At 38.1% G+C, this 11,185-nt stretch overlaps 1 protein-coding gene across 1 annotated transcript; it reads right to left on the reverse strand.

Moving 5' to 3' along the window:
* Positions 1–2,489: 2,489 nt before the first annotated feature.
* Positions 2,490–10,829, reverse strand: LOC119520523 (zinc finger protein 555-like). The gene is made up of 4 exons (XM_037818440.1): positions 9,402–10,829; positions 8,661–8,787; positions 8,032–8,215; positions 2,490–7,631 (listed from the first exon to the last, which is right to left on the reverse strand). The coding sequence occupies exons 1-4, from the start codon at positions 9,462–9,464 to the stop codon at positions 6,530–6,532; spliced, it is 1,476 nt and encodes a 491-aa protein (XP_037674368.1). The 5' UTR covers positions 9,465–10,829; the 3' UTR covers positions 2,490–6,529.
* Between the last annotated feature and the right edge of the window lie 356 nt (positions 10,830–11,185).

Here is an 11,185-nt window from a genome sequence, read left to right on the forward strand (position 1 = left end):
TACAACATTTTCCATGCTGATAGCGTTTCTATCCACTGTGCATCCTCAAATGTCTTTGTAAGTATAAGAACCACTTGAAGAGTTTTTCCACATTGTATACACTGATAGGCTTTTTCTTTACTAAATGCAGGCCAACTGGAAGTTTGCTTCCGTTTTCCTCATTTATACATTTTCTTCTGTGTGAGTTTTAACATGAACTTGAAGGGACGTGTGCCAACGAAACAGTTTCCAACAACACTTACATATATAGACCTCTCTCCAGTGAGTCCTCATGACTCCAATATGAACTGGGAGTACATTCATTGGTCTTCTCTCCAGTGTGCATTCTCAAAAGTCTTCTAAAGCAAGGGAAGGCTTTCCCGTAATAGTGACTCCACTGTGAGTCCTTCCATGTCTTTGAACTGAGGGTTTTTTCCACATTGACATTCACAGGGTTTTGCTCCAGCGTGCATTTTCACATCCTTGAATGTATTTGCATGAACTGAAAGGTTTCCGATCAAAACAGCACACCTCATTTTAACTCGTTTTATTGCACTTTACTGCACTCGGCAGATATTGTGGTTTTCACAAACTGAAGGTTTGTATCAACCCTGCATTAGCAAATCTATTTTCCCAATAGCATGGATCCACATCATGTCTGTCACATTTTTCTATTTCAAACATTTTCATTACTGCTATGTTATGGTGGGTGATCTGTGATCTTTGATGTCACTGTTGTAATTGTTTTGGGGTACCACAAACCACACCTATATAAAACAGTGAACTTAATTGATAAATGTGGGGGTTCTGACTACTCCATCTACCAGCTATTCTCTTCTGTCTCCTCAGGCTTCCATATTCCAAGACACAATACTGAAGTTAGGTCAGTTAATAACTCTACAACAGCCTCTAAGTGCCCAAGTGAAAAGAAGAGTCACATATCTCACTTTAAGTCAAAAGCTAGAAATGACGAAGCTTAGTGAGGAAAGCATGTCACCAGCTAACACAGGCCAAAAGCTAGGCCTCTTGCAGTCAGCCAAGTTGTGAGTGTAAAGGAAAAGTTTTTAAAGGAAATTAAAATGCTACTCCTGTGAAAAACATGAATGATGAGAAGATGAAATAGCCTTACCACTGATATTGAACAAGTTTTAGTGGCCTGGATAGAGTATCAAACCAGCACGGTATTCCCTTAAGTCAAAGCCTAATCCACAGCAAGGCCCCAACTCTCAATTCTATAAAGGCTCTAAGATGAAGCTGCAGAAGAAGCCTGAAGATAGCAGAGGCTTTTTCCATGAGGTTTAAGGAATGAAGCCATCTCCTTAACACAAAAGTGCAAAGTGAAGCAGCAAGAGACGTGCTGCTACATCAAGTGCTGATGTAGAAGATACAAGTTATCCAGAAAATCTAGCTAAGATACTTGAAGAAGGTGGCTACACTAAATAATAGATTTTCATTGTAGATCAAACAGCCTTATACTGGAGAAAAGATGCCATCTAGGATGTTCATCGCTAGAGAGAAGTCAGTGCCTGGCTTCAAAGCTTCAAACGACAGGTTGAATCTCTTGTTAGTGTCTAGTGTAGCTGGTGACTAACAGTTGAAGCCAATGCTCATTTACCACTCTGAAAATCCTAGGACCCCTAAAAATTATGCTGTCTACCTGCTTATGCTCTACAAATGGAACAAAGCCTGGATGCAGTATCAACTTGGAAGAAGTTGATACAACATGTTTTACTGAATACTTTAAGCCCACTGTTGAGACCTGCTGCTCAGAATCCTTCCCAAATATTACTACTCATTGACAATGCATCTGGCCACCCAAAAGCTCTGAGGGAGATGTGCGAGATGAATGTTGTTTTCAAGCCTGCTAACACAACATCCATTCTGCAGTCCATAACTCAAGGAGTAATTTCAACTTTCAAGTGTTATTGAGAAATACATTTTGTAAGGCTACAGCTGTGATTGATAAAAGTGATTCCTCTGCTCAGATTCCATGGATCCGGGCAAAATAAATTGAAAACCTTTTAGAAAGGATTCACCATTCTAGATGCCATTAAGAACATTAATGACTCATGGGAGGAGGTCAAATATCAACATTAATAGGAGTCTGGAAGAAGTTGATACCAACCCTCATGGATGACTTTGAGGGGTTTAAGATTTCAGTGGATGGAGTAACTGCAGATGTGGAAATAGTAAAAGAACTAGAATTAGAAGTGGAGCCTGAAAATATGACTGAATTATGCAATCTCATGATAAAACTTTAATGGATAAGGTGTTAATTTTTATGGATGAACAAAGAAAGTGGTTTCTTGAGAAGGAATCTTCTCCTGGTGAAGATGCTGTAAATACTCCTGAAACCACAACAAAGGATTCAGAATATTACATAGACTTAGTTGATAAAGCAGCAGCAGGGTTTGAGAAGATTGAACTCTAATTCTGAAAGTAGTTCTACTGTAGGCAAAATACTATTAAATAGCATCACATGCTACAAAGTAATATTTCACAAAAGAAAGCAAACTTGATTGTTTTATTTGCAGAAATTGCCACAGCCATCCAACTTTCAACAACCACAACCCTGTACCAGTCAGCAGCCATCAAAATTGAGGCAAGACCCTCCACCAGAAAGATTATGACTTGCTAAAGACTCAGATGATGGTTAGCATTTTTTAAGCAATATTTTTAAATTAAGGTATGTACATTGTTTTTTTAGACACTGCCGCTGCAACTTAATAGACTACAGTATAGCACAGACATAACTTTTACATGCACTGGGAAACAAAACACATTTGTGTCACTCACTTTATTGCAGTGTCTGAAACCGAGCCTGAAGTATCTGAGTATGCCTGTTAATCAAATTAGGTATCAAGTTTCCTACATTATGTGAAATGGTTATTTTTTGTTGTTGTCTGTTTGTTTTTAATTTTATTTTGAAATAAATTCAAAGTTATAGGAAAAGTTGCAAAACAATACATACCCCGTACACAGAACTCCAGCATTCCCTGACCCCCCTCCCCCAATACCCTGATCCACTAACTTTACCATGTTGTCACTCTGCTATGAAATGGTTATTTTACTGTTCTCCTTTGTTCTCAGAGCTGTCACACACACCCACATATAGTCCTCCCCATTTCTTCACTATAGCAAAATTTCCCATCAGTTTTGAGTTTGATTTGCTTATTTATTGTATTCTTCCAAAAGAGGGTGTACAGTGCCATAAAAATACATTAGCCTTGAAAAAATGGACACAGATTGGATTTCATTTGCTCTTTAATGAAAGGCAAAACTTTGTTTTATTGCTCTTCTGTATCTCGTGCTGGGAGTCTAAGCCTATGGAAATGATACCTGTGAATTTTTAAAAAAGCTTTTTTGGAGATTTGTGGATCATTAAAACAAACTGTATCCATTGCTTCCTTTTTATAAAAGTCATTAACTTTTTTTCTATTTGCAGATGTGAAATGTACCTCCTTTTTAACTCAATTGGGGTGTTTTTCAAAATATCTTCTGTAGCTCTCCTTAATCATTTCCCAGTATGTGCTCTCAAAACATCCATAACCCCTTGCAGGACTTCAAGTGACAAATTAGTGTAGAATTGCATATATGTCACTCTGCTCATAGGAATGCAGGTGATCATAACCATTCTCAAGGTGTCAGGAACTCTATGCTTTTCTGAGGTAAAGAAATTCTCTAACTCAGTTTGTATGGCTGCAAAATCATACTGACAATTTAAACTGCAAAAAGGCGATTTAAAATTTTTCCGTAAGGATGTTAAACACCCACACCCCGGGGTCCAAAGCAATGGGAAGTATTAACTGCCAGCTACCCATGCCCAAACTCATGATCACATTATCATGCCCTAAAACTTTTAACCATGGCAAAACTGAAGCTCCACCATGACTATGCCTTCAGTTTGATGGGGTTATCACTACTGTTAGCTCCATAAATGCTACATGCTCTACATCACCATACACTGTTTACAAACATGCCTGTGCAGTTCCAGAAGTATTTATATGAGACATACAAGACAGTGGAAGTATAAATGAACTTGTGATGACATCTTCATTCACTGATGCTGCTACTCTGCAAAAAGATTCAACGCATACCCAGCATTCCCTATTAGCCCACTTGTCAGTTTACTTTCCTTCAAAGCCGTCATTTGCTTCTTAAAATGAAAAGCATTACCATTTGTTAATATTGCCTCTTTTTCCCACCCAAACATAAACAGGACTGCAAGAACTTATTCGTTTGATGCTTCTATATCCAGAACCTAAAGAATATGATATTTGAGCTAGAAAAGCTTGAATAGTGATCCTTTATTTTCCCTTGATAGGTTTGTGCTCTCTGGCAGATTACGTAAATATAAAAGTTTGCACTAACAAAAAAGGAGATATTAAAAATATTTATTCTCCTGGGTTTACTAAGGAGTAAATGATTACATATATTTTAACTGAGTTACACTATAGAAAAGAGTATCCAAACATTTTGTTGTTTAGATAATAAGTGACAAAAGCAACGGTAGCATCAGATAACTGCGAGGTGGCCTGGCACTCCCCACTAGTTCAACTCATCTTTGTTCAGGAGAAACAATTCTCACACCATCATCACCTAAAGCTACTCAGTGATCATGATACATCAAGACAAAAACAGGAGCCCTCTATGATCCTCTCTCTACAATAAAAATGCTAAAGCAAGACACGGTCCAAATGACAAAAATAAACAAACTTCTCCCATTCTTGCTAATATGACTGGTCCTAATTATTTTTGGCTGCACAGCATTCTTTCTGCCTTGTAAATTAGAAAGAATATGATAATCAATCATAGAATCACACTCGCCTCCTCAGGGTATCCAATACAGAGCCAACTTTTGTCTTCCTGAATCCTCAACCAAATGGCCTAACACAAGCACAATTTTTGTAATAGGCATTATCGCCATCCTCTACAAATACATCACACAGTCCTTTATGACTTAGTTCATCCTGATTCCAACTATTCAAATACCCAGTTCTGTTTGACTACATGTGTGAGCGGGGCCATCTTTGTCTAGAGGGCACTGACAAAACCATGATGTAAGTTTTTCCTATCAAGGATGAAGAAGCAATTTTAAACAAAAATTCTAACTATATAAAATTTACCTGAAAGAAAAAAGTCAGAACAATTAAGTGCTTGGTAATGACTCAGAGAGTAATCCTTATATTTGCAAAATTACAAAGTTGAACTGACAATCCATAACCACAATGGGACATTTTTACGTATCCTCAGCAAATGAAAATTAAAGACAAGAACATTTGTTAGTTTTGAACTTATTGAAAACACCACTAATAGATATGATATTTCTGAGAAACACATACAGAAGCTTTTATTTTACAAAAAAATGGGCATTGCTTTTAAAAAAACACATGGTCAAAATAACAACTGAACATAAACAGAGAGATTGCATTCTACTGAGTGGTGGGAACTGCCAACAATCTGCCTGATATGACAATGGTGGTTATTTGCAAATAAAAGGACTGGGTCAGAGCAGTCAGAGCATCTCTTTTCTTTTTAAGGTTAAGAACACAGTCATTAGCAGTATTAAAAGAACATGGTGCTTTCCATATAAATTAGACCTCATACAAATACAATCTAAGTAGAGGGGTGTCCGAAACTAATTTTCCCAACCATGACAGTTGGAATCAGTGGCCTGCTGGACACATTAGGGTATATGCAGGAAAATACAAACTTCAAATACCTCATTCATGTGAAGCAAGTGGAAATTTTTGTGGAAGATTACATCTCTGAGAAAATGGAAGTCAAGTAGTTGGTGTTGGTTTTGAGGCTGTTCTTGATGGGCAGGGAAAAGAGGGTTCTTGATGGGCAGAAAAGTCAGGAAAATGAGCTGGAAGCTTGTGTCCACAATGTACTTATATAGCTGTCTTGCTCCTATATAACAGCTCCAAACATCTGTAACAGTTTTTTTTACTTCTGCCTTCTGAATCTTATGCAAGTTAGAACAGTGGTGAATTCAATAATGGAAACATAAAGGAACTGAATTCTTTAATACATACTACCAAATGTTACTCATAGTGTGTTAAACAACACAATTCAGAAGAGCCATCTCCAATTTTTATTTTCAAACTACAGGTCTCACACCCTAATTGAAAATCTGCTGTCAAAATCCTAGTCAGAAGCAAGGACAAAGAGCAAAGAACAGATGAAAATAATTCACATAAGAATATACTCTTTGATAAACTTTACCTATTTGCAAATACATGCCAATGGCTTCTTAGCAAGGAAAATGGTAGAATATATATAACTGGTGACATCCTCTTCCTGCCACTCAAGGTGAACAAGAAAAGCCCAACAAATACCAAGTGAAATTTTTCATTGGCCACTTATTTACAGAAAAATTTCTGCGCTGGTATGAATTTTCTGGACTATTCTACATGCTTTCATTGGCATCAGGCTTTCTCACATTATTTACATGTATAGGGCTCCCTCCAGCATGAGTTCTCATGTATTTTTGTGGGGATGAGGTCTAGCTGAAGGCTTTCCCACACTTCTCACATTTATATGGTGTCTATCCAGTGTGCACCCTCACATGTTTCTGTAAGGATAAGAGCCACTTGAAGCTTTTCTCACACTGAGTACACTGATAGGGTTTCTCTTCACTGTGGGTTTTATCATGGTTTTTTAAGGATGTGGACCAACTGAAAGCTTTCCCACACTTTTCACATTTATACAACTTCTCTCCAGTGTGTGTTTTAATATGAACTTGAAGGGATGTGTGCCAGCGGAAGACTCTCCCGCAGTAATTACATTCATAGGGCTTTTCTTCGGTGTGAGTCCTCTCGTGGCTTCGACAAGAAGCGGCTCTGCTGAAGGCTTTACCACACTGTTTACATTCACTGATCTTCTCTCCAGTGTGCATCCTCACATGTCCCTTAAAGTACGGGAGCCAACGGAAGGCTTTCCCACAATACCGACACTCGTAAGGCTTCTCTCCAGTATGGACCCTTTCATGTCTCCGAAGTGAACTTGGACAACTGAGGGCTTTACCGCATTTGTCACATTCATAAGGTTTCTCTCCGGCATGCATTTTCACGTGTCCCTGGAAGGATTCGTGTGAACTGAAGGCTTTCCCACAATACTGACATTCATAGGGTTTTTCTCCAGTGTGAATTCTTTCATGTCTTCGAAAGGAATGGTGGTAACTGAAGGCTTTTCCACACTGTTCACAATGATAAGGCTTCTCTCCAGTATGAACTCTTTCATGCCTTCGAAAGGAGGTGGAACAACCAAAGGCTTTAGCACACTGTTTGCATTCATAGCGTTTCTCTCCAGTGTGTGTTACCAGGTGTCTTCTGAAGGATGCGGGATAAATGAACTCTTTCCCACACTCCTTACATTTGTATAGTTTCTTTCCATTGTGAATTATCACATATGATCTTAGGGAGGTGGCACGTCTATGGACCTTCCCACATCCCTGATATTCTTGTGTTTTGAGTAAATTTAGAGACCTGATGTGCCGCTTAAGGGAGGAATGATGCATGAAGACCTTTCCACACAAACTGCATTCGTATGGATTTACTCCAGGAGTTTTCTTGTGCAGATGGAGATTTGGAATCTTGCACAAGGCTTCTCCACTTTCATTCCCATAGACTACATCCCCCATATGATTTCTGCAAAAAATGAGAAGCACACTATTAATAATACTTATTTATTAAGTATTACAATCATGTTTTTACCACTTTCAGTGAAAGTAATTTTCTGCCCTGTGTGAACTGATTGATAATCCAATAAACATTCTGAATGCTCTGAAATATGATGGGACCCTAACCATTATTAGAATATTTCTCATACGTGCGGCTTTTCCTGATATTGTTTCCAACTGAGTTATGTTTTCAACACTGAACAGGTATGTCACATTTCAGAAAGAAAATAGTTTGGGTGGAAATTCCCTGAAAATAAACAAAGCTTTGAAGCTTGGCTTATGTGTTTTCTTTGGCTGGTTTTTTAAATTCTGTAATGTACCACGATTCTGGCCTTGAGATAACGCTTTGTCTTCTGAGTATAACTCACCGCAGATGTCTTGCCCGCTTTTTGTGTTGATTTGCAAAGTTAGGGTATTTCCAATTTTTCCCTAAAATGCAGACACTGGAATCATTCCTTGTGAAATTTGCTATAATCTGTTCCTTGCACATCTTTTGCCCAAAAACATCCTGGTGAGAAACTGGCCCATTGGCTTTAAATTGAGTCTCATCATCTGAAAAAAGAAAGTTAAAAAAAAAAAATCTTATACAGAAAGTACATGTGGGCAAAGAAAGATGTTGATGTGTTTAGCTCTTTCAGGACATCAGGAGAAATATATACAAAGGGTCAAATGACAAACAATTTAGTAAACACAGTAAAATATCCCAATGTTTAAATAACAAAGCCCTCACTATGCCCCAATGAAGACTATACTCACGCCGATGACACTAAAGGAACTTCAAGTCTCTTACCCGACACAGAAAGAAAAACTCTGTTTAACACATACATTTTCACATTGTCATGGAAACAGTATTAGATTCTAGGTCCACGATAGCTGTGACCAAGCCTGTCTTACGTACCCACATATTCCCTGTCTACATTCCAAATTTTAGAATGTGTTGATGAGCAACCAATACTTCTTATCTAACCGACTATGGGAAGGAAGATGTCATCCTTACCTATCGAGGAGAGGTTCCCAAAGGTTTCCAGCATCACATCTCTGTACAGGTTCCTCTGAGAAGGATCCAGCAAAGCCCACTCCTCCAAGGTGAAGTCCACAGCCACATCCTCAAAGGTCACTGAGTCCTAAAATATCCCACATATGTGTAAAAAGATGGGTGAGAACAACACTGAAGGTCTATACCCACTTCATAGAAAGTTCGCTTAAAAATTCTGTGGACTCTCAGCATTTACTCTGTGATTTGGTCATCGGAACTTCTCTCTCCACACACACGTCCTCATGGATTTAACAGCAACACGAAAACACTGAACTTATCTCCACGTTTTACTGTAATCACTTAAGAGTCTTAACGCTCTTTAAGAGCAGAGTCCACGACACCTTGGAAAAATGGGAGAAATAATATACAAAAAATGCAAATATTTCCATTTAAAGATCATCACTACGTTCTAAGAAAAATTACTTCATCTCCTTCCTTATTACCCACCACATCACTGAACACTACATGAAGCACAGGGTCCAACCTGGATGATATTTTAATGAATAAATATCAGTTGAAGAACTGGAATATTTTTCTACCATTCCACCCAACAACATGAGATGCCAGAAGACCTTTGGAAACCCTACTTGCAATAAGGTCTGGCTGGCCATTTTGCCTCAGTTCGAAAGAGACTTTAATGAAACTCAAAAAAGTTGATTTGTCAATCATTATAAAAGGTCTGAGGGATTAAGCAATGCTTGCCTCCATCAGAACATACATTCCTCTTTCTTCAATTTCAGGAGGAAACAATTTGCCACCAGCCATTCTTGAGGCAGTACTTCAAGCTTCTCTCATATCCATGCCCTCTGTAAACAAAGGAGCATGGCGGCCCAACCCCTGGGAAAAGGAAACATATCTCTGAAAAATATCATCAATTCATTGTTGTTCACGTGCATGGGGTGGAGAAAAGGCTACCACACAGCAACTCTAATGCTGGAGTTCACCTGTTTGGTAGAGCTCAAGCCCAATAAGAATACCCCTCTTCCTGGTGTAAGTGTGAAATGAGCTTCACGTGTCAGCCCGCAAAATTCTTCACACAAAGTATCTACAGTGGTTTCTCATAACAAAGGTTTACTACCTAGTATGCAAAAAAGAGTTAACCTAGCAGGGCTGAGACTGGTTATCTTTAGAAAACATGGCTTTCAAGGTTGGCACTTGTCTTGTGCCTTGGAAGTGAGATTTCGAGCAGAAGTCCACTATCCTAACAAGTGCTTCACGGTGCCTAAACTATTTATGCAAAAAGCATGGTTTATGCCGAGTCCCTGTACTGCTTCTGGGAGACTGGATTTTTGTATATATTAAGCAGAGTGTGCCTACATAACCAATCCCCAATAAAAATGCTGGGAATTGAGACTCCAATCAGTTTATTCCCTGGTAGATAACATGTCATATAGGTTGTCACAACTCAAGTAAGTCCCTTCGTGTTAGTAATTATTTTGAACATAAATGGATTAAACTCTCCAAACAAAAGACAAAGATTGGCAGAAAGGATAAAAAAGCATGACCCCACTATATGTTATATGAAACAGACTCACTTTAGACCCATACACACAAAAAGGTTGAAAGTGAAAGGAGGGAAAAAAACATTCCATGCTAATAGTAACTAAAAGAGAGCTGGGGTGGCTATAATAATACAGAACAAGAGACTTTCAAATTAAAACCTGTTACAAGAGACAAAAAAGGACACTAAACATTAAGAAAATGGCCAACCCACCAAGAAGCTATAACAATTATAAACATAAGGGCTCCTAACCACAAAGCCATAAAATCTGTGAAGCAAAATTTAAAAATACTGAAGAAACAGCTCTACAATAACAGTTGGAGACTTCAAATGACTTTTCAATACTGGATAGGATGCCCACCCAGAAATGCTACAGGAAACCAGAGGACATGGACATTACTATAATTGAACTAGACCTAACAGACATACTGGACACAACATCCAACAGTAGCAGAAGACAGATTCTTCTCAAGGGCACAGAGATCATTCTCCAGGAGAGACCGCATGTTGGGTGACAAATTCACTCTTAATAAATTAAAAAAGAATGAAGTTACACAAAGCATCTTATCCAACCGCAATGGAATGAAGCTAGAATCAATAATATAAGGAAAAAGGGAAAATTCACAACTATGTGAAAATCAAACAACACAATATTAGCCAATGGTTCAAAGAATAAATCACTAGAGAATTAGGAATTATCTTTGGATGAATGAAAATGAAAATACAACATCCTGAAACCATGGGATGCAGTGAAGGCAGTGCTCAAGGGGCTATTTATAGCTATGAATGCCTATAAAAGGAAGATCTCAAAACAATAATCTAACTTCACAACTGGAGGGATTGGAAAAAGAAGAGCAAACTAAACTTAAAGTTCGTAGAAGGAAAGAGACTGTAAAGATTAGACAAGATATAAATGAAATATGTAGTAGAAAAACTGAAAAGAATCAGCAAAACAAAGTTGGCTCTTTGAAACAGTTGATAAAAT

This window comes from Choloepus didactylus, chromosome 25 (assembly GCF_015220235.1).
Source record: "Choloepus didactylus isolate mChoDid1 chromosome 25, mChoDid1.pri, whole genome shotgun sequence".
NCBI lineage: Eukaryota > Metazoa > Chordata > Mammalia > Pilosa > Megalonychidae > Choloepus > Choloepus didactylus.

Excerpts from the sequence above, each read along its gene's own strand:
- LOC119520523 (XM_037818440.1), bottom strand. The coding sequence starts at position 9,464 with ATGGCTGGTGGCAAATTGTTTCCTCCTGAAATTGAAGAAAGAGGAATG. Across the intron at positions 8,216-8,660 it reads TGGGAACCTCTCCTCGATAG|ATGATGAGACTCAATTTAAA; the intron begins GTAAGGATGACA and ends TTCTTTTTTCAG. Across the intron at positions 7,632-8,031 it reads AAGCGGGCAAGACATCTGCG|AAATCATATGGGGGATGTAG; the intron begins GTGAGTTATACT and ends CATTTTTTGCAG.